The sequence below is a fragment of the Ornithodoros turicata genome, unplaced genomic scaffold (genome assembly GCF_037126465.1).
Source record: "Ornithodoros turicata isolate Travis unplaced genomic scaffold, ASM3712646v1 ctg00000864.1, whole genome shotgun sequence".
In the NCBI taxonomy this organism is placed as follows: domain Eukaryota; kingdom Metazoa; phylum Arthropoda; class Arachnida; order Ixodida; family Argasidae; genus Ornithodoros; species Ornithodoros turicata.
Window position 1 is genome coordinate 634,251 of NW_026999408.1, and position 23,374 is coordinate 657,624.

The 23,374-nt window shown below is 46.1% G+C and overlaps 2 protein-coding genes across 6 annotated transcripts in view; one reads left to right on the plus strand and one right to left on the minus strand.

The window, feature by feature from the left end:
* Positions 1–23,374, plus strand: part of LOC135375471 (endothelin-converting enzyme 2-like) — a 180,373-nt gene that overhangs the window by 79,665 nt on the left and 77,334 nt on the right. Inside the window, exon 2 of the mRNA XM_064608164.1 lies at positions 880–1,092. The gene's annotated coding sequence lies outside the window, so the exon portion shown is untranslated. The remainder of the gene's footprint in view (positions 1–879; positions 1,093–23,374) is intronic.
* LOC135375473 (uncharacterized) lies at positions 204–22,945 on the minus strand. Of its 5 annotated transcripts, none has more exons than XM_064608168.1 (5): positions 19,871–20,081; positions 15,092–15,142; positions 14,089–14,136; positions 2,338–2,370; positions 209–1,064 (listed from the first exon to the last, which is right to left on the minus strand). In XM_064608168.1, the coding sequence occupies exons 1-5, from the start codon at positions 19,881–19,883 to the stop codon at positions 820–822; spliced, it is 390 nt and encodes a 129-aa protein (XP_064464238.1). In that variant the 5' UTR covers positions 19,884–20,081; the 3' UTR covers positions 209–819. The 5 variants fall into 5 exon arrangements, with proteins under 5 accessions (XP_064464240.1, XP_064464239.1, XP_064464238.1 ...); XM_064608166.1 differs by lacking the exon at positions 19,871–20,081 and adding an exon at positions 22,757–22,945 and having other exon boundaries at positions 210–1,064; XM_064608167.1 differs by lacking the exon at positions 19,871–20,081 and adding an exon at positions 20,145–20,456 and having other exon boundaries at positions 212–1,064.

Consider the following 23,374-nt stretch of genomic DNA (forward strand, 5'->3'; position numbering starts at 1 on the left):
AAACGCAAAACGTTTTTTGTATCAAGAACGCATGTTTCTGAACAGCGTGTCGAATACGACAACCGCCTCCGTATTGGACCCGTAACCACAACAGAAAGAAGTTGCAGTGTGAGCCAGGCATAATTCGAGAAGGCTCCACTGCGCGGTGCACCTAAAGGTGGGGGCGTCCTCACGACATGCATCTTAGCCCTCCTGCATAAGTGAAAATGCCACGGGCTTCCTGATAAGGCAGAATAGCGGGCACGGTGTGACTTTTTTTTTTTTTTTTTAGTTCCGACCCCCCTCGGAATGTGTCGCGAGCTCCCCCACCCCTTCGGCGGTCGCGACCGACAGTTTGGGAACCACTGCGCTGCGCTAAGTTACAGCCAGAGGTAGCTAGTCCTCGTCCCCGCGTCGCTTTCTAGCTGTGGCAGTAAAACTCGCTCGTTTTGGAATGTAGCACTGAACAAGTCTTTTGTATCAAGGTGGCGAAGTTGGGTTCTTGTCTACGATTAGGAGCTCCAATGTCTGCTTCTGCTGAGCTGCAACCATAGTGCAGGGCCACGGGATAAAGGAATTACGTGAAAACAAGGCTTGAAAGCGAAGATATTTTCGTCATATCACAACAATGTCCGTTTACCGTTGCACACATACGGTAAATAAGTACTTAGCGGATACGAAAAAAACAAAACAAAAAAACAAAGAAGGTCTGGAACCCGCCCGCCACTGAGACACGTGAAAGCTCTGGTCAGTTCCAAACAATACGCTTTCGCAATACTCGAAGCACTGTTCATTTTGGCACACGTTGGCTGTATGTGTCTCTGTAACGTCACACAATTCTTAGTCTTTGCTGTCAGATGTGCTGCTGCTACTAAGGCGGTTCTCTTCTATCCTTTGCAGGGCATCTCCTGTCGACCTGGTCGTCCCGTAATTTTCGTGGGGTCCCTGCAGCTGCCTTCTCTCCCGTGCTTCGCGGCGTTTCTTCTGGATTAACGTCGGGATGCCCACGGCGAGGAACAAGAAGAAGAGGCATGCCAGCATCACTGCTAGAGGACGGGCAGGTCGGAAGTCCATCTTGACTCGCTCTGAAAGAAGTCCGTATGACAGAAAGTGGTGAGCCTTTTAACCATCTGGCAAGAGGTTAGTGATAGCACATATTCTATTAGGATCGTGTGACTTAGACACGCAGAGAGAACTCTAGGTTCTCTTCTGGCGTATTTAGTGCGCCTACTCGTGTACATGCTTCGCACAACTGTTGCAGAGATTTCAGTGGATCTGTTAGGAAGTTTGACATTGGCATGCGCCGTGGGCGACATCATTTGATATACATAATATGTTGTGGGTTGGTACTCTCGGTTCTCTGTGAGCTCTGAAATCCAGTTTTATGATCAGCAGTGAACAGGTGAAGCCACCGAAAATCCTATGCTCTGGTGATGGTGGTGGTTTGCCTCGAAAGGCGGACAGGTTACTCTACATATGATTGTGACGACAACAAAAGTGTCTATTGCTTGTTCTCTGAACTGCGTCATGATGTTAACAGCCTTGAGAAGGCTCCAAGGGTCTCGAATTAATGTCATGGAAGCCCCACTGCTGGAGCCCATGATTATCGATTCGTTAGCCGCTGTTGCTTCCCGTAACGTAAAAACCGTATCTCAGATTCGCAGTGATGAGGATAATCGCCTAGCCCATCTCCTCGTTAGAGATGGTTGCACACTGTCAAGTTGCAGGAAGCATGTGTGTCTTACACGTGCTCGAGGTCGTGTACCTCTCGTTCTGGAGGCTGAGACATCTGCTCGTACATTTACGATGTGCAAATTCGAAAGCGTTGCTTATATTAACTAAGGAACTGCATATATATCAGCACGAAGTCGCAGGTCTCATTGAAGGGTAGCGATGATTTTTTTGTTCAGATTAACTGCTGTAGATACGAACATGAGGAGTGTCCGCCCTCGTGAGAACGTTGAGCTTCGGGCGGGAACTAACCCGTTCTCTGCTTTGATAGACTTCAGAGAGATTAGAGAAGAAAAGAGAGATAAAAGAAAAGCTATGCTAGCAATAATTACAGGAAGCTCTATTAGAAGTTTTGGACTCTCAAATTTAAGCTCTTTCAGTGTTTCGTAAAGCTAGGTTTTCGTAACAGACTGTTCTTGATGCTTAGCAGCAGAACAGAAATGAAGAACACAGGCGACGATCAGACAGCAATTCAATAGGGGTCAAGTCAAGTCCAAGTAGTGATCACAAAGGGGCTTGCACATGGACATGGTGTTTTCTGTTGGCATTCTGCTATAGCAGGGTAGTAAGGCCAAGTTACCATATAATAAACGCAAAGCGCTCCTCAATGATTCGAAATTGTCATACCTGTCTTGTTTCTTTCATCTTCAACCTGAAGATCTGTAAAAAAAAAAAAAGTGGAAAAAATCCTATTAAGCAAACGTTCAGACCCTCGGGAAAACTTGTTCTTGCTGTTTAGTGAACAGCACAAAGACGAACTTGCAAAAACACAGGGAAAACTCACAAGGGTCACGAAGACAGCTTTACCCCAGAGTAGGCTACTGTCATTGAGGTACATGAAGAAGAATTACCCGTCATCTGTTTGTGAGTCTACTGGTGGCACATGCAGAGCCATCTACCGGGAGGAGTGCCAAACCGTGTCAGCTACTCACATCGATCGCGCTCCCACTTCGCCTGCAGAGCGATATGTCGCGCTGGGGCCCGTGCAGTAAAACCAGAAAGAAAGTTTAGAAATATTCCAGTGGCCATGCAGTGTACGACACACTCCTCAACTATGGCTTACACCGTCGTAATAGTCCGAAATTCACCTAGCACACATTTCTGTAGCGTAAATCCAGGTTTACCGCTGGAATTCAAATATATGATTTTGAACTATACGGGGATAGGATAGCCAGCAATTGTAGGATATCCAGGACTTACATGCGTGTTCGAATCAATAAGCTTGACCTACGTTTTAATGTTGGTACATGGCGAGGCATCAAGTTTTGTAACCGAGGCAGGCATATGTTGGGTAGAATACATGTCTTCAGCGTACAGGAGAAAGGAAATACATAAGCCAGTCAGGTTTCCAGAAGTTTTTCTGATTGCCTTACCTAATTGCTTATATACCTTCCCGGTACCATAGTCATCGTAAGGAGAGAGGCGGAAGGGGGATTGTGAAAAAGGTGTAAGCGAAGAAATTGGATTGAGGCGATGGCCTCTCCTAAGGTGCAAGTCCAGAAGACACCTTACCTAATTGCTTATACCATAGACATCGTAAGGAGAGAGGCTAGAAGAAAAGATGAAAAGACAGAAAAAGGGAAAAGCAAAAGAATTGCATGGAGACGATGCCCTCCCACAAGCTGCAAGTCCGGGAGACGCCATGGTATGGGCATGGCTATGGCCCTTCAACGCCATTTCGCCCGGGCATTCCTGGTATCCAAACGAATCTAATACCCTAGTCAGACAGCATTTCAAATGTCAATTGCGAGAAATGGCCTTCGGCCTCTCAAATGACCTTTGTTCGGGGGCGCCTGCCAGACAGGCGGGAAAGGAGTGCTCCTCAACTGACTGCCCTCACCGGCTCCCTTTTTCGGTTTCGTTTTCCCTGTCTGTTGTGGAAATTTGAAGTTGGTCTGTGCGCCACAAATCAAGATGCAGAAGTCATATGCACTTCTCCAAATATGATATCTAAATACGTTTACACAGTTTCACTCCATTATCCGCATTTTATAGGTTTTCCTACATTCAGCTGCGAAGGTAGCGAGGGTACAATGGCATAACACTGTTGTCGAGATTGCTCCTTTCTGCACCTCAAATGTCGTTGGGGGCCTCCTTTCGCGTTGATGGTCATTTCTTAGAAAGGTCCTTTGAGCTGCCGTCTGACACGGCTCTGAGAGGTCATTTTTGCAAATGAAAATTCCCCCGAAGTCCTTCGAGCATGCCGTCTGACTGGAGTATTAGTCGTCTGCATGTGCTCTGCATATGAAGTGAGTTTGTCTTCCCTGCTAAAATTGGGTGTGCTTTGTTTTTCCGCAAGCAAGGGGTATTGCACTCTGTAAACCTGTACTGTGAGAGAGGCGCACGGAGCGTGTAGGAGGGTGCAGTGCCGTTCGCAACACGCTAGGTCTACCATATCTATTTAGGCAAAAGACTCAGACTGAGTACAGACCTTTTTGAGTATGATTACGTAGCACGGTGAGAACTCATGAGTGCAACCCAAACACCTGTCTGTGGTTGAGCGCTATGCACATGAGTTTGTTTTGACTCGTATCTAGGAAAGTTCCGGAAGGAAGAGCCGTTACGGTGTGACAAGCTGCGTTAAAACATTTGCTTTTTTACCTTCCTCATGTCGTGTGCAATGCATATATTTATTTGCGAGAAATAAACTCAAATTCGACTTTACGAAACAGATTAATGGGTCAGTGTGTGCAGGGTGTCACGTAAAGTGTCTTGCCGTGTTTCACCCATGGTTTCCATGAATTCACGAGTCACGAGTGCGCCTAAAGAACCACCGTAGTTCTCCAATACGAGACAAGTCGCAACTGGCGAGACAGTTTACCACAATTCGTAGCGGTTGACGCTACTCCTGGAACATATGTTGCAGCTCATCTTGAAGCAGCATCGAGGACGCGGACAGACAAATGAACCCCAGTTTCTCCAGTTTACTGAATTATATTCCTTACTCCATTGCTGCCTGGGTCGGTTTGTTTCGATTCACTTTGTCCGATCCGATACAGGTAGCCCCGTTGACGGCACTGTCAAAGGGGTTCCGTGAAGCCTGGATAATACAATGACACTACTCCAAGGTAGAGCTTTAATAGAAACTATTGTCTGCTATATTTCTACATCGTGAGCAAGCTCAGAAAGAGAAGGCGAAGCAAACATTCTTGTTGCGAGGTGTACATGCCCAGCAATTCCGGATAAAACGTAAAGCAGGCTTCACCTATCACTCCTCTCGTAGAAGCCATGTATTAGGAATAGAAAAGCGCCTGCAGCACGTTCCGTGGATACCGCTTTGCATTCGTTCGCTAGTGGGACGTTGCCTGTGTCATAGTGAAACATTTGATACATTTTTTTGTTGGCGAATATTGTGGTCTTCGAGGCTCCATTTTGGTTCCAAATTTCCAACCCGTAAAGGAGGTTCTACGCGATGCACTGAAGCTGTGGTTGAAGCCCCCTATCTGGCGAGTTAACGTAAATGCACCGTGCATATGCAAGAAACGCGTGAGTATCTGCTCCGTACGGCACCGTACACTTGTACGTACACTGTACGTCTTGTACACCGTACAGGAAGCCAAGTTCGGTGCATGCAACTTGTGAGAAAATGGTCAGTGGCACGCAGGCAGGGAACATCGTGCTAAACAAGCGGTGGAAAACAAGCACAGAGGGTGATATTAGTTGATTTTTTTTTGCTCTCCTAGGAGGTTGGGACTAAATGTAAAGCACATATCACCAACCTACCGTCATTGGATGCACACATTGAAAATCGAAGAGCACGTTTTGCTAACACGGCTCTTCATTGGAAAGCAGAGCGTTGTTTTTGTTATGGCGATGCTTTTCAATGCAGATTTGTGGCTAAATTCTGTGAGGTTCTTTTGAAGTTCCAAGTTTTTTCGGTCGACAGTCGAGGAAGCTACACTTGAGTGTCCCAGTGTGGGGGTTCCTCTGCACATTTCCGCAAGAACTTCGTGTGCTCCAAATACGGCTTGCGTGAATTCGAAATACCAAACAGATACAGCTGCTTCCAAACGCCAAGTCCTGAATAAGCTGTGAAAAGGACAACGAAAATTAGATGCAGAGATGGTGATATTCTGAGGGTAATTGTAACATACCAGTCACGTATATATATTTACGTTTACCAGTCACGCATACCTAATTTATTCACTAGATTGATGTAACATAGCACGAGCCCGCAAAAAAAAAGTTATGTTTTCACTGAAATTTTTCGTCATGTGAGGGTTGCTTCATTTGCATGTGCAGCACTCAATTTCACCGTGCAACAACGTTTGGTGCTTTTTGTTCGTTTGGTTTAGTGTAAATAAAAATAAAATGGTCATTCGATTTCCACAATGCAGGTATGTTTGTGATCTCTCAACTCTGCTCGAAGTACGCAAGTAACTTTATTACAGTATAATCATTGTTCTTTTGCGCGAGCGTTGGGCTTTTGTTTCCTCTCGGTCATTCAGTCAAAGCCGGAGCCCCAGCTCAGCAGCACACTTGAAGCCTTAAAATGCGAAGGTCGCAAACAAATACTGAATGAAGTCATGCCAGACGGCAGCAATGAGCCTTTCGAGGAGAAACGGAGATACAAAAGGAAAGGCGTCCCCAAAGCCCGGTACTCCCGACAGCTTAAGAAAGGTGCTACTCACGGGAGCAGACACAGCATAACCCTTGCAATTGTCGTTATATACTTATCACCACATAGGCGTCTTATTTGTCCGACGAAACCTCACTTCGCTCCTCAAGATATCACGGTAAGACTAGATGTCTTCTAAGTCTATGAGAAGTAACAAGGGACGCGACATGAGAGTTTAGATCACTTATGTGGAATAGCATGGGGCAAACTAATGCTGCACGTTTGGATTGTGTCCTCAAGCGTTACCTAAGGGTCTGTTCGCGATGCTTTCTATCTGACAATATGCAACGCAGGTTTACGCCCTTGTTGCGTAACCGTAGATCATGGCGTGATTTCATTTTTCTACATAAATGTATGACATTATAGACGCGAAATCTGTAGTGAATCTTTTGAGTTTTCATTGCAGCATCTCGCACTGTCGGACACACTTCTTTGTTTTACGTCAACGTAGTTGTTCGTTTAGTCGCCCTCACACATCGATCACCTGGACACAAAGGCACACCGGTGGATTTCCGTCATTCGCCACTTTGCTGGGCCGAAGTGGGGAATGAATGAGAAGTCTCTTTTGGCCATCCACAAAGCCCTAGTCCGAGGAACTCTGCTATATAGCCTACCAGTCTTGCACGGAATTTCGCAGACGCAAGAACATCGACTGCGGTGTATTCTAGCACGGAGCTTAAGGGTATGTCTTGGCGTCCCGAGAGCCGCGGAAACGCGGATGGTGATAGCAGAAGCCCGCGAAATACCCATTGAAGTCTTACGGCAGAGGGAGACCATTCGCCATTACTTGCGCCTCAGAGCACACCACCGCCGCCATCCACTAATAGCAAAAGTTTGTCGCCGGAAGCAATGTAACGCATACAACTGTTTCATGGAAGTGAAACCTAAGGTTCCCCCGTTTTCTGCAAGATCACTGGTGCCCACGACGCCTCCGTGGTCGCTTCCAGTACCATCGATCGCATTGTCAATTCCTGGTCTTAATGTCAAACGAAACCAAGTGCCTACATCAGTTCTGAAACAGCTTGCAGCGGATATGATGCACAATCGCTATTCTGACCACACTGCAGTTTTCACTGACGGATCCTCCAGTCATGAATGTTCATCGTCTGCATTTGTTATTCCAACTGACGGTGTGTCACATGGATACCGTCTCTCACACCGCACATCATCAACGTCGGCTGAGTTATATGCTATCCTGTTGTTTCTACGTAAGACGCCCTGTGACGATCCGCGGGCCTGGGTCATCTACTCAGATTCAAAGGCTGCTCTTCAATGCATAGCCAACATGGGAATACGTGGATCGCTCGCCCCAGTTGTCACTGATATCCTCCATCAGGTTCAGCTTCTAAGCGATCACGGTCATCATATATCCCTGCAGTGGGTCCCGGGTCACTGTGGTTTGAGCGGAAACGAAGAAGCCGACAGAGCGGCAACGGCTGCCCAACAGTCTCCGGCTGTTGTACCAACGGTGTTATCAAGAGGAGACAGGAGATCACTTCTGAATGAGCTCATTCAGCCACTAGCTCGCCAGCAGTGGAGTCGGGACATCACTGACAGGTCTCTCATGTATTCTGTGGATCCCACTATGTCCTTCTCAGTTCCTGACCGTTTACCACGCTATTTCACGTCCCTCCTGCACAGGCTTCGTCTCAACGTTGCCTTCACTCCCCAGTTCAAGTGCCGAATCGGATACTGTGACAGCTGCCTATGCTCCAAATGTGGCGTTGAAGCGAACATTGAGCACGTCCTAATAGAATGTAAGCTCTACGAAACGGAGAGGCGGCAACTCTGTGCTCAGCTGAGTGGTGCTAGCCGACAGACGTTCAACCTGGCTGCAATTCTTGGCCCATGTCAGAGCCATGTCCAACACCGTCGAGGACTTCTGATGTTCTTGGAGTTCCTCTTGGCTACCGGCTTGCTCCAGACGCTGTAGGGTCCACCCCTGCATCTCAAGGACCATTGGCGCTTCTTTCATGTGCTTCTTCCTTTTGTGCGACGTATAGCGTTGCGCAACCAGACGACGGGAGTTCGAGTTGGACTTGCACATAACTTCATTTTCATATTTCACATCTCATGCTTCTCGTGTAATGGGGTAGGGTACTGCTCTCAAGCAGTGAATCACCCCAGGCCATAGTCATGATTTAGTTGTTGTTGTTAGTCGCCCTCTCGACGAACACAAACACATTTTATTTTAATCTTTTCACGAATCACATTGACTTGTTTTAACCTTCTTTTCGCAATTTTAGGCAGGAGGTGCACCGTAACGTCAACTTGTAATGATGTAAGTAATGTAATTATGTAGGCAGGTGCGATACTGTGTAAGCGTTCGCGGTTTGTAGGCGTCGTTTAAATGATGTATTATTACTAAATATTAATAAATAGTAATCTCAGGTTTCCAACAGCTCAATGATTGGTCCCGTTCACCATCCTCAAACATCGTACTTTAAAAAAAAGCAACGAAACGCAGCAGCAGAGTTGTGCCTAACTCGTTACAAGTAACTCGTTACTTAGTAACGGTAATTTTTGTGGTAACGAAGTAACGATTCAGTTACTTTTTAAAAAATGGTAATAGTAACAGAATCAGTTACAAAAATTGGTAACTCCTTACTGGCGTTACTGGTTCCTTTTCTTCAGCGCGGGGGAGCACATTTCGGCACTCCGTGTGCGTGCAGATTTGACCTGTGTCACCCACGAGCACGTGTGACTCAAATTATTATTGCAGTCCCTCGCTGGAGGTGTTGTTGGCTCTCTTGTTTCCGTAATCTCTGACCGTCACTCCTTCCCAAAACGCGTTTCGACTTCTCAACTTTTCTTGTCTTTGCTAAGCTTCTGAACGCCCTAAATTATGACGCAGCCCCTCGTCTGTTTTTGGGAACCGTTGGTGATTGGTGGCGCGAAACCCGGTGTCTTTTCTTGTGTTTTAATAATATCCGACCACCCCCACTTCGGCAGCAGATGTCTTCGCACGAAAGAGAACGAAATCACAGATGTAAGTTTCGAGTATCAGCTTCTTGTGAAGTGCAATTCCTCCTTAATAATGAGTTGAGTAACGAGAACTCGTTACTTTTGTATGTTGGTAACGAGTAACGTATTTAGTTACTTTTTTCTGAAGTAGCGGGTAACGGTATTTAGTTCCTTTTGTTTGGTAACAGGCACAAGTCTGCGCAGCAGCAACTAAATTATACCGAAAAGGAGAGATCGACGACTTCAGCCACTTGTATGAGTAACAATTCACTGTCATTCAACGTGAGTAGCAATTCATTGTCGTGGTAATTGTAGCCCAAACCAGCAAGCAACTCCATTATCATAATTGGCCTAGCTGTTGCCGCCAGGCAGCGTGCTAAAGAATACGGCCTTTCCTTAAAGGTGCCGCGAATTATCGCATCTCAACTTATTCGCAATAAATGTAAAATGCAATTATCTGCATCCAACGTCAACTTGCAATCCCAGTTTTACAGCAATGGGGGGTGATAGGCGCGTAGAAAACCGACACCTCGAATACCGAAACTCACGCGACTGTGACGTCACCGCAGTTGTCTCTGCCAGTGAGGAAGCGCGAGAGTGGGGTCACGTGCTTACGGCTATCAGTGGGAATGACAGGAGCTCTGATGTCAGAGCTTGACGAGTACGCGTGTGCACGGGTTTATATCTCACCAAGTACGCCAAGTAGAAAAGTAATTATTTTCCCTCAATACTATAATGTGCAACACAACGTGTACACGATGTAATGAACCACGTGTATCGAAGTTTCACTACCCCTTTAAGGCTGTATGGCTCGAAGCTATAAAAGGAGCAATGAGTGACATTCAACGTGGCTCGATACTCTGTCTCATTCATCAAGCCGCGATGTGTATTGTCATTGTGCAATCAAATTTAAAACAATAGAGATAGGAAGCAGCCGCGGACGGCCAGCACGATCCTCGCATGACGTCGAAGAGTCCCCATGCGTTACTTCTTCGTCTCTTTCTTCTCAGCTCACACGCTACTTGAGCCGCGCCGGCCACGTCAGATGCCAGTGGAACAGGTGCCGTCACGACGTACCCTCCTCCTTTCACCGATCGCTCTTTCAAAGAGTGTGTGTGTGTGGGGGGGTGGGGGTTGAAATATGCGGCGAAGAGAGGCCTCGCGCATGCGCTGCAGGTCGCCTGCGCTCGGATAAAAAAAAAAGAAGAAAGAAAAAGAAGACCCCCTATACAGGGTGTTTATTTTTATCCTATACATATTTTTTATGAAAAAGCTATGAGAGCAGCACAGATCTCGTTTTTGCAGTTCAGCTAGCGGACCATCCTCTCCAAGAAAGTATGAAACCACAAGATGACTAACTACAAAAAAAAAAAAAGAAAGAAAAATTCGTTAACTCTTTAATTAGATGTTCTCGGGTAAAAGCGAGATAGCAGAATGAGAGACTATCCTCGTTGAAAGCCAATCAGCATTTAACAAATCCTGAAACGCGCACGTGCGTTAAAATATCCATCCCCGAATTTTGATATGCAAATGAGCCGAAACCGAAACCGCGGCGACCGGGAACGTAGAGAGCCCAGCGCTCATTTGATGTCAGAGGACCACGTGATTTGGAGCGATGAAAGTGATTGGGGCGGGCGACGATCTGCTGGCCAGATAAACTGCTTTCATGCCCAGATAAGCCTCAGTCGGCGTAGATAATACGCTCTTGAGGCGTGCTTTTTCCGTTTCGGCTCATTTCCATACCAAAATTCAGCGATGCATATTTCACAGCACGCGCTCAGTTTTCAACGAGGCCTGTCTCCCGTTTTGCTATTTCGCTTTGACCCAGAATTCCCTAATGAAAGAGTTAATTAATGAATTTTAGGTAATTAGTCATCTCGTTGTTAAATACTGTCTTCCAGAGGATATCCTCCTGGCCGTATAGCTCAACTGCAAAAACGACATCGGTGCTGCTCTCATAGCTTTTTTTATAAAAATTCTGTAAATCATAAAAATAAACATCCGGTATATATATATATATATATATATATATTGGGGGTCACCTCAGTGAGTGTGCACTGAACAAATTTTTGTTGCTCTGTGCTACGCTGTAAGTTTCGAGGAAGAACGTTTTCCGAAAAAAATATCGGAGCAGAATAGCATACAATGCCTCCAAACCGTTTTCGTGTGTGTGACACGCTCTGCGATTTCCTGCCTGCAATAGCCGCACGTAGTCGCGCCCCATTAATCACTCAAAATGCGGGACGCTTAGACATTAATACATTGCAGTATAGGGAAGTGTGGTAAATTTGAAACATCTTTCCACTTAAACGTCCAAGAAAGCAAGTTCAAACTACTACAAAAGTCAGCAATGTTCAACACTATGTGCGCACTGTGCTTTTAGCGCTGCATTGCTGCGCGAGCTCAGCGCAGTATTCCCGCAGCCGGTACACCCCGCGCGCCACAGCTTTCAGCGGCTAGGCAAGGTGTCACCATTACGCCCAATTGACATTTGAACCGAGATTAGCTGTCGGTCAACTTGAATTTAACCCTTAACTCTGCTTTACCAAGGGAATTGTTATTGTCACTGAAACATTCATCAAATCACTAACTACCGCTGCAAAAAAAGAAAGAAAAAAAAAGAAAAAACAATCTAGTGCTAACTTCAAGTTTTAGCGACCCTTGATCTCGGTGCAAAGTCAACCAGCGTTGGTGAGACCGTGCCTAGGAGTCCGAAATATTCCCGACCTCCAGTGCATGGCCTGCAGCATTGCTACAGATGGGAGCTTCATGACGTAGCTGATTTCCAAGGAGGAAGGGGAGAGTCACCCAGATTATGTTTTTTGAAGGAATGACTTTCTCTTGGTAGATACGCTCGGTAGAACTAAGGAATGACATATTTTGACATTACAAGCCCCGTTCTTCATGTAATACGTGCTAACTAGAGCATATTTAGCGAGCTGCTTATATAGTGCCCCTGTTGCCCTTTGTGTAACCCTTTGTGTAGGATGTTTGCGGAACGGTCGGGCTACAGCAGGTGTTTGACACCCTATGTGTCAACACCATCTGCTAAGAGCTGACACTGCAAAAATCGTGATTCATACTAAAGTCTTTCTAACTTGTCCTTCCGGGAAAAAGTGGAGCAGAAGCGCACTTGTCCGCATACAGGTTGACAGGTGTTTACTATAGCTCTTTTTGCAGAGAGAGTTTCTTTCACCTAGGCAAGTATTCCGCGTGCATTCATCGACGTTTCCCTGATCTATAGCGCCGACATAGCTGGAACACAACGTGCCACAATCATTGTGGCTCAGCGTTTGCTCGTTTCGCTGGTACAACGCCTCCACGTGGCACCATATTTAGCTTCCGGGTGAGGTCTCGCATTCGGTTAGTAGATTTCGCGAACTCCTGGAGCGTCACAGTCACGTAGCATGCGATTTGCAAATGCGCAAGAAATAAGAAAATATGCTGGAAGAATACACACGGGTTGGATACGACTCCTTGTTTCTGTACCTATACAGCTGCGGCAGAAATGCAGTCTATAGTTGCACTGTATACCTTCCATGAAACATACAGCGTGATTCTCAGGCATAAATATGTTCGTACCTGTATACCATTCTGGTCTCTAGCAACGGTGCATGTAACGATATGCCGTGAGGTGCTAGCACGATGTAGGAAATAGTGATGTCACGAACCTGGCAAAGTTCGAGTTCGCAAAAGTTCGAAACTTTCGAACTTTTCTCAGAAAAATTCGCGAAAGTTCGCAAAAGTTCGACTTCACTGCGCATGCGCTGGCGTGACCTGCCCGAAAACGTAAACAGTCCAACGTACGCCACTCAAGGCTTAATCACATCAGACAATGTGTCCTCCTGTACGGTATGTACGATAAATCAGTTAGCTTTCCTTCGATTTGTACTTTTCTAGCAACAGAAACTTATACCTGCGCCTACCACGGTACCACCTAGCATTTCTACATACACCTTCGCAGAGTAAACAGACAGTAAGAAAAACATGGCATGCAAGGACAACGGCGCAAAACTGTTAGTTTAGTTAAATCCTAAATGTACAAACTACGTTTACCACGAAACACGAACACTAGTGGGCTCTGGTCTGGGGCGGACTTTCGTCGCTTACCTCTCATCCAAGGCACCACACGAAGTTTTATAGCCAGCTGGCAATTATACCACCCTCTTCTGAGTCTTCTTGAATAACAGCAATATGAGAAATATCTATTTTATTGGCAAAGGAAACCGTTTTCTGCTTTCTGTGTTGTAGCTCACAGCATAAATATACACTAAACACTATAAACACTAAACACTATACCATCCGTCGATCGCAGCCTTGCTCATGTGGGCCGAAATATGTACCTCGCACAGGAGGGCGCACGTGACCGTTCATTATTGCTTGATTGTTTACTTTTCGTCCGTTTCGCTCATAGTTAAAAAGCAGCTAAATTCAGCTGCGAACTTTTGCGAACCTTTGCGAAACTGACAAGAAATTCGAAGGTTCGTCGAACCTTGCGAACCACCGGGTTCGCAGTCGAACCGCGGGTTCGCAAAAAGTTCGTGACATCACTAGTAGGAAATCGCTGGCTTCATCGTGAACCGATGACTCTGAGAGTGACGCACACGCACGTATTGGTCGACATGCGCACTAAAGGGCACCGTTTGTTTCTCCCCGTAAAATCTATGTTCCTATATGAGATAGGAAGGTGTTTTAAGCGGCATTTAACAAGAACTCTTTTTTTTATTACTGTACTGCTGTTAAACACACGACCAGGACAGAATAAAAACCCAATAGACCGGTCCAAGCCCACGTACCTTTCACCTCCCAGGGCACAGGTGTCGTTGTTAAATGCATGGTTGAACCTGGAAAAGGTAAAAACATACATAAAAATGAAGTCGTACACTAAAGTTATCGTTTCATTACGCATTTGGTTAACTATGAGCATGCATCTTGTAATTTTTACGCGGGTTCCCTGTAGTTACTGTTAAAGTTCGCCAGCGAAGAGGTTGTTCACAGTACTAGTAGAATCAGTAAAAATTCGTCGCATTGAAATCGACGTGAAAGTACAGGTGAACACATTCATTAATGTGCCGTCCCTTACGAAAGATAAAGATGTAAAAATAGGATGGCGAAGGTTGTACTAGAGGAAACATTTTCAGTTGAGGAGCCGTCGATATTTCGAAGAGAACGCTGTTCTACCGTGCGGCTACTATACACTATTAAATAAAACTTCACCACATAACACCGATCGGAGCCTCCATTCAGGATGATATTGCTCTTTTTCCTGACTTGTTGCCTCCCTCTCTTCTCTCTGATTTCCCTCCTCTTTCGAAATAAACATATATACGTATAAACATATGAATAAATCAGCAGAGAGAACAATGTAATTCGGATTGTTGGTTGGCTAGGACCACGTTATGTGGTGCAGTGATGCTCGAAAGCCGTAGAAGTACCGCTGTCTGCTCGAAGCATCAGCGGCTCCTGGTCTCAAGATTTGGTTCTTGTTAGTATTATCGGATGGCTGGATCGGTCTTACGTAAAATTGTAGTAAATGATAATTCCTGGTTTTACAACGTCAGTCAACTACGAGGTGTGGTAAAAGACGTAAACAAGTTTATCTATACCAGACATATTTTAAAATGTGCCCCCTGTTTTCTTGGTTTAACACTTGAGGTAGGGCATGCGCTTCACACATGTACTTCCATATAATAAACACTATGGAATGAGGCCTTTTGAAAAACGTAGAATCCTACCCAAAAAAGTCCTGACTCATTTACGGAGTTAAAATACTAGTGTCAAAATAGAGAATGCATTCACTTGAAAGCATGAGACCTCCGAGGACTCCTCCCATCGTTGTGTTCTTGTGCCCTGCACAGAGAGAGTCGACGAAAGCAGCTACATTTAGTTTAGACCACACAACTTGAGATGAACTAAGCAGCGGAACGCGTTTTCATGAGCTCCGCGAGCGTCATCGTTTACTTGTCTAGTCATAACTGCTGCTGGGGCGACAGCAAAGAGTTGCATCGTTGCAGATCAAACTATTGTGTGTCACAGCTGTCACGGTGATAAAACAGCTTCGGGAGCAACGGCGTTCAGAATGGCGTTTCATGCTTTCCGAGCCGCTTGCTTGGCCAGGTGCTTCCCGAAGATATTTAAAGAGGAGAAAGTGCGATTGGGGGTGTGTGCGAAGTGATATCTCGTAAGCAGGGCGATGCTTTTCTTTCTTTTTTTTTTGCTACTTTTGTTACTTTTCACCGTTACAGTGAAGTTTGCACGGCGCCATTTCGGGCCCAAACGGCCACAGATCCCAACAGTAGGTCGTTTCATCAGCGTGTTTTGCACGGTGTTTCAAACTGTATGGTGCCAAGGAAGCTACAAAACCTGTAGGAAATCCACAGAAGAAGCGGTGCTTCTTGAAAAGTGCGAACAACTCGAGACTGTGCATTTGAAAGTGCCGCGTCGTCTGCTAAACGACCGCGTGTTGCGCAATTTGGAGCGCTGACGTTGCTGCTCACTCGCGCCACCTGGCCCAGAGAAACAGGTCTATACGTGATCGTAAGTCGTGTTTTTCGTGTTAACGCCGCGAAGCAACTGTGGCTATGAGTGCATAACAGACGTGGACAGATGGAGAGACGACAGCAGGAAGGGGTGGGGGACAGCGGGGTTAGTATGCGTCCCGGGCTGACTTCAGGGTTAACTGTGCCGACATTAGTCTGGGAAGCAATTGCGACAACCCAGGAAAAACCTCCGACAGCACAGCTGGTAGTAAGGTTCGAACCCACCACCTCCCAGTCTTCAGCACGACCTCGGCTATCACTAACGAGTGACGCTGGTCCGAATTTGTTTGGGTGAACGTATAGCTCTCCGTTCTAGGAAACTCAGACGTGGAAGAATTACAGGGTTGTTTGGATTTAATCCCACATGGATTTTATCCGGTGGATGGAATTTTTTGTATTTTATCCGAGCAATTTTATCCGGAGATTTTAGAGATTTTCTTCAGATGGGATGATGTGAAAGACAATCTGAATTCAACGTCACACAGAAAACTCCTGCTTTATTTTCTTGTAGTGTTGGCTGTTTGCAAAAGCCCAGGTACGCGCAGCATTATAGCTTCTGACTTTTTTAACTTCGTAACTTTTTAATTTAACTTTTTTTAAGTTATAACTTTTCAGGTTTAACTTTCCCGCTTTCTTCTACTTCTGTCCATTCAGTAAGAGACTTTCTTCCGCTTCCTGGAGGCACTGTAACTGAAGTGCGCCGAAACACGACAGCTAATCCAGGCTTGTATAGGATCCACACCATTCAACCACGCGTGCATGGAACTCCACTTTTCGGAAAACAATAGAAACTGATACAGTGTTGCTGGGACAGGCAATTCCGTAAACAGAAACTATGAGAAGTCACCTGAAATCAAGAAAGCAAAGCACATTTGTGTCACAATGTGTCAAACAGGTCCGCCATTGTGACACTCTTTGTTTTTAGTGCCTTGAGACTTCGCTTTTGGTGACAAGCTCGGTGATGATGTTCTCATTTATTCTTTCAAAGCGTTTCAAAGCGTCGAGGTTAGTGTAGTTTCCCTTTCTTTTATTAATAACGCGTCCTGGGGTAGCCAGTCCCGAGTGGCTCGAGACTACCATCTCCATTTTTTTCTTTTAAAATCAATCAATCAAAGCACATTTGTTTTTACTCTCTGTCACATTTTTAGCCTTGTATATATATTCTTCAAAAATATCCAAAAACATACGGGTTTTATCAAAAAAAAGCCCGCTGGAGAGGACCTTTTTAAAAATATCCGGATTTTTTTCAACCCTGGGAAGAAAGCATTCTGCACTCTAAAAACCAGCGGCATCGCCGAGCGGGTTAAGGCGTCCCGACGCTCGTTGGTGTGGTGGTAGCCAAGGTCGTGCTAAAGACAGGGAGGTGTTGGGTTCGAATCCCATCACCGGCTGTGCTGTCTGAGGTTTTTTCCCTGGGTTTTCCGAAGACCTTCCAGACGAATGTCGGCACAGTTCCCCCTGAAGTCGGCCCCGGACGCATACTAACCCCCCTGTCCCCCACTCCTTCCTACTCTCCTCTCTCCATCTGTCCACATCTGTACACCACTCACAGCCACAGTTGCTTCGCGGCGATAACACGAAATTTAAAAAAAAGAACTCTGACAACAGAACCAACAATCATTCAGAATGATATCGTTCTCGTCCATTTTTAGTCGAAAGCATAGCAAGGGTGGAGAACGTGGCGTTGGTCACGTATACGATGGTCACATACACCAGCTATGTTTGGAGGGCAGTGGTTATGGTTGGAGAATGGTACTGTCAGCCTGCACGGAGGTGGCGACTCGGTGCACCGAGGGGATGGTGAAATGGGATCGTGGTACAGAGGGGTTTGCTGTCCCCTCTTGCTCTGGGGGTTCGGATAGTCCCGCAAAACTGTCCACCAGAGAAAACATGTGAGCATTGGTCAGTGGTCTTCCTCGGGACGTTTCCTGCACCAATGGTAACCGTCAGGGCGATTGGCGAAGTTGCCCCATCTAGAGTCACTAAATAAGCTTCGCTTCGGAGTAGCGACACTGAGTTCCACGTGCGAGCAGGGAAGTCATTTTGTGTCCACTCCATACCAGCGCCATCCCCAATTCGACCTTTTTCACGACGGCTTATGCGCCTGACCTTGAGGCGCCGGAGAGGGCTATCTCCGTCTTCATTAGATGGCGCAGTATGTGGATGACAGGAGTGGGGAGTGGACCAGTGGGGACCAGTGGGGAGACCGCACGAACGGCGTGAGCTCGTCGCTTCCACTCCGGACCGGTTTTGGTCTTTTGTTCTACCCACGTGGATTTGTTTTGACGCGCTCTGAGCGTGGTTCGCTGGAGAGCCACTGGGATATGACGTATGTGATAGAGCTCCGACATAACGATCCACGCCGAGGATGCTGTGTGTTAGGGAAGCGTGCGTGATTGTTGAGTGATTTATAGATGTACTGTCCACGACAGCGTCCCGAGGAGGTCAAAGTGAGCTCAAGGCTGTCAAGATATCTCCTCGTGAGCTGCTTGCAACAGGAGCAACACTTCCGAGCGCGTTCGATAGATGGCATCGTGAACGCCGTTAGGTCAGAGCTGCTCTGCGCTAGGTGACGCTAGCGTGGCGGGGAAACGAAATGGCCTCTCTTTGCCTCTCCTGCCCTGTCGCTACTCCGAAGTGAAGCTCAATTAGTGACTTTAACCTCATCACACCAGCTAGGGAATGTTCAGCCGACGAACGGCAGCCCTTGTCGCGGGTTGGGGTGGGGGACGTGGGGATTCGAGCGGTCTGCCTGTCTAGATGCTGTCTGCTCGGGGAAGGGGTGACAGGGGTCCATCCGCGCGGCAACCTCCAGCGCCGCAAATCCGCGCAGAAAGCCCTGCTGAACTTCCTGAAGGCAGTGGACCCTCACGTTCGGTTGCAGTGCAGGAAACAGTAGAACCAGCCTTCCGCTATCCCCTTGTCGCAGCATAGGATAAAATGGAAAGCTGTCCGGGACGACCTCATCCCTTTGTTCCCCCACTTTGGGGGAGACCTTTGCCGCCATTGCAACTCTTGATGAGCGTCCCTGGTGCGTGTTTACTCTCATATGTACTTATACAGAGTGCTTCCTTAAAAACTGGCCAGAATTTTTATGAAAAAAAAAAAAAAACTGCGAGAGCAGCATAGATGTTGTTTTTGCAGTTGAGTTCCACAGCCATGCGGATATCCTCTGGAAGAGTGTATGTAACTACCAGATGACTAATTACCTGATATTCATTCATTAATTTTTCTACTTAGGGAATTTTTGGAAAAAGCGAGATAGCAGATTGAGAGACTATCCTCGTTGGACACCTTTCCACGTTTAAAAAAACCCTGAAACACGCACGTATGCTGAAATATCCATCCCCGGTATGCAAATGAGCCAACGGCGTGCCTCTTTCACCCCCACCCCTAGTTTCGTTTCGCAGTCTTCCGGAAAAGAGGAGACACCGTCGGGCTCACCGCTCCGACTTACCACCTGCCAAGGTCAAGGTCGGTATTCTTGCTGACCTTGGGAAGGTGAGTTAAATTTAGTTTACTCGACCTAGTTTTGAAAGCCATGTACCGACGTCACCCAGTAACTCGACCCAGTTTTGAAACGCCGTAGTAGAATGCTACTCCCGAGTTAACTCCAGTAGTTGCAGGAACATTTCCGCCGTAAATAAACGTAGAGTCGAGAGAGAGAATCGAGAAATATCACGGACGTCTCGCTGTCCATCACTCCGTCGGCACAGGTGCAAAACCCGATGAATCGATGTTACGGGGATAAGTCACCTTGTACAGAAGATACTTTTGTATCAGTTTCGATGCGTGTTCATTGATACAAAAAAGCACGCGCTTCCGATTTTCAAGAAATCAGGAAAGATAACTTTATCATTCTGAATGCTCTTTGATTCTGATCGTGTTTAAGTTTTGTTCTTACAGCGCAATCAACAGTTCACATTATGCCCATCGACTACGGAATTACTACACGACCGATACCATAAAATTACACTGCACAAACAGAAGCGGACATCGTATACAACAGCGAAAATTTGCAACAACGAATTCCACTTACATATTCGACCCATTCATTCGACAATGCAGCACTATTACAGAATCGCCAGTCTTTCCCAAGATTCTTTTCCATCAAGCACATCCAGAAGAATGTCCGTCAACTTCAGTTGCATCATTTCATGCCACCGCTACGTAGCGACAAAGGTCACACCGCAAACACGAACTTTCCGCAGTAACAGCAACAGCCTTTACACCTAAACCATCTGGCCTTATAAGCAAACTTCTGAGCTGTTGCTCCGCCCTTCGAGGCATGCGAATAAAACGGATCTACGCACCTGTCTCGAGCATAGCCTCCATGTGTGCTGTTGTAGAGCCGATGCTGTCCTCACCGATCCTCAAAGCAGAAAATACGCACTTTCACTAGCGCTGGGCGTCGATGCGTACCCTAAACAATCTCGGGAGACGCGCAGCCTTTTCCCGGCTGTTTTGGAAGTTTACGACGGAACGCGCAGCTTGCGGGGTGTTCCGAGAGCGTGGTTAATTCACTTGCCAAGCTGAATAGCACAATCGGTTTTTCCTTTTTTCTTTCTTTCGTCGTAGCAGAGTGTTACTCGCTGCTCTTTTCTTGACAGCGTGGGTTCTATAGGCGTCGTTGTATGTGGCTCTTCTTCTTTTTTGTGTGTAATACGTGACAGAAGTATGTGAAGTGTGGCATGACAGAGACTTGAGAGACTTGCGAGGATAGACTCAGAGAACTGAGGATATATGCTGCAAGATTTCATGTATGTACATAGTGTCTCGTGCGCGTTGTGTATTTCTGAAGCAACGAGCTTGTCTCCACGTAACGTTACGACAATCTGCACTGTACACAAAAAAGGGCTCGAACGTTGAAGCGTGCTTGCAGTAACCGACCGAGTGCGTCCGTGAAGTCGACCCAGGGCGTACGATGTCCCGTATTCGCCTCGAGATCGAACAGCGTCGCCACCATGCGGCTGCTCCGTGAACTGCCTTTAGTGGGGATGCGCCGCTTGAGCCGGTGCTTTCGCTGTGGTCACCGTACTCGAAAACGTGCATGGAAGGATCAATTTCTGGACTTTTGGGCTTTTAAAATCGGTTCAAAATGAGTGAAAATGATTTGGTGGAAAACTTTTTTCAACTTTTCTAGTTCTCTGCGCCAGCGTGCTTAGCAGGGAAGAAAACTATACAGAGCGTGCATATGTTCCACTCGGCCTTTGTTATATTATATTTGTCACTGCGGTTCTGTGTGTCAAACAAAATGTACCAAGAGCTAAGGTCAATGTTGTAACAGCTTTTTTTTTTTATTTATCATAGGCATACAGCTATGTCACAGTTATTTATAGAATGGTTTCTGTGCTAGCTGTTCGAAGTTACTTCATAGTGCTCAGTTAGGATATTCTGCACGCGCTAAACACAAGTTGTATCGAATGTATGAATATATGGAATATATGAATGCATGAATATATAAATATTTATGGCACGGGTGCTTTTAAATGTGTGAATTTGAAGCTTTCGTCCCCTTTCATCCGACTGTATGACAGGCTAGACTTTTATCTTTCACATACGTAATCATTGGCACACATCACTGGAACACATGCATTCAAAGTAAAATGCACCATCCCTGAACGTTCTATGTAAACGTTCTACGCGTGTTTTTTTTTTTTTTTTTTTTGGCGGGGGGGTATGAAGCACGTGTGCAACAGCATGTTTCAGAATATACCTGCCGCTGGAACCAAAAACGTAGTTTATATGTAGTTATTTCCTGACCGGTAGCACCCCACACAAAGTCAAGTCCACCACACAGGTGTGGTCATCTGCTAACATATTTTAGCACCATTTAATGAATGCCCGAACAGGAAATGAATCAAACCTCGAACCGCTCCCGGACTCGCACGACCTGAATAACCACTGCTGTTATTCGACGCAAAAATTGTAGCCAAGGGCCCTTATGTTGCATTCTTGCACATTTGTACACTTAGATTCATTGTTATTGTTGATACATTTAGATCAGCGGAGACAGGAATTATGAGTTCTTCCTTTATTTTTTAAATCCTTGTTGTCGCGACGTAAGATAAAAAGGCGTACAGGGAAAGACGAATAAATATTCGAGCGAGAGCAGCAAAAGACTAAAACAAAATCTAGCTTGGAACAAAGGAGGCAGTATTTCCCTTCAAAAGCATACGGGAGATGTCCTTTTCACAAGATTTGAGCGTTTCGTAGTGCAGCACTTTTTGTCAACTTCCACACCATATCAGCGTTCTAAGTATCGCATTTCAAGACGTCCGCAATATGTGAGGCACTGACAGCGGCATTTCCTCCAGGGCATCCGTGGCAGCGCCACCTACAGTTCGATCTCGAGGCGAATAGTTAGCAACGGAAAGCAGTCAACACGCAGCGTTTTTTGTTTTTTTGTATGCTCACCTAAGTAAGTCGTCAACTTCAGGTTCACAGTTAATGATTCCAAAAGAAATTCAATACAGTTATCAATTATGAAAATAAAACGACACCGGGACGGTGTGGTACAAAACTATGTATACATTTATCATGGAGAACATCAACAATGAAAACTGTCTTCTGGGCTTCCTAGTACATTACTCCTTTAAAAGTGTTACAACACAAACACACGATTAAATGCATACGAAAGGCTCACAACCCGAAGCGCCTAGTGTTGTCTGTTCTTCCTGTGTGTGTTGTCGCGTTTAAAAGGGAAACAACGAACATTATGCTACATTAGTTTGCAGCTATCCTTGTGTTTGTTCATGGACTTGTCTGACCGTCCGCAACACAAGCATGTACAAACCTCCCCGAATATTGGGCGGGTTGGTACATGATTACAAACATTACACATAGAGAGAGATACACGCCCATGCATACATAAAAAATGCAAGAGAGAGTTCATACAGAACTAATACACGGAATGAGAACTCACCGCTTATCAAGTATCGTGCTACCTGGAGCACAAATTTTCCGATTAAAGTCGCCTCTTCAGTCATCTTTCCTCGTGTGACAACATCAAGTCGATACGCATTGGAAAGAACTACACAGCTTGCACGGAGGTCGACAGCGTTGAACCCGATCGCGTTGTGAGCGTTTGTTCGTCGGAGTGCCGTAATCTTGATGCCGGACCCCATTGGCAACCGCCGTGCAATGTCACGTGATAATCGGTTGTAGCGGAAAGGAACCCAATATCTGACTTCCGTCCCCAGGAGCTCTTTGACACATATTCCGGCCCATATATGAATGGGATTTGGAGGCAACGTGCTATACTGGGACATGGGGGGGACTTCACGAAGTACACGCTACTCGTTGAATACGTATCTTAAAATCGCTGAAATTCCCCAGTGTCGGGGAGCTCAAAAGAATGACATGACGCACAACAGTGACTGACGAACCAAGGATCGTCAGTTCTTTCTTGGTTCGTCAGTCACTGTTGTGACGTCCGTTTTTAGCTCCCCGACGCTGGGGGATTTTAGCGATTTTAAGGTATGAACTACCGAATCGTCCAGTTTTTAACCCTTCTTGAATACGGAACGAACTCCAATCAGCG

Coding starts and splice junctions, on each gene's coding strand:
- LOC135375473 (XM_064608166.1), bottom strand. CDS start 22,820: ATGACTGAAGAGGCGACTTTAATCGGAAAATTTGTGCTCCAGGTAGCA. Junction 14,137..15,091: donor CGGAGGTCTCATGCTTTCAA/GTGAATGCATTC, acceptor TACCTTTTCCAG/GTTCAACCATGCATTTAACA. Junction 2,371..14,088: donor TGTGCCCTGGGAGGTGAAAG/GTACGTGGGCTT, acceptor TTTTTTTTACAG/ATCTTCAGGTTGAAGATGAA.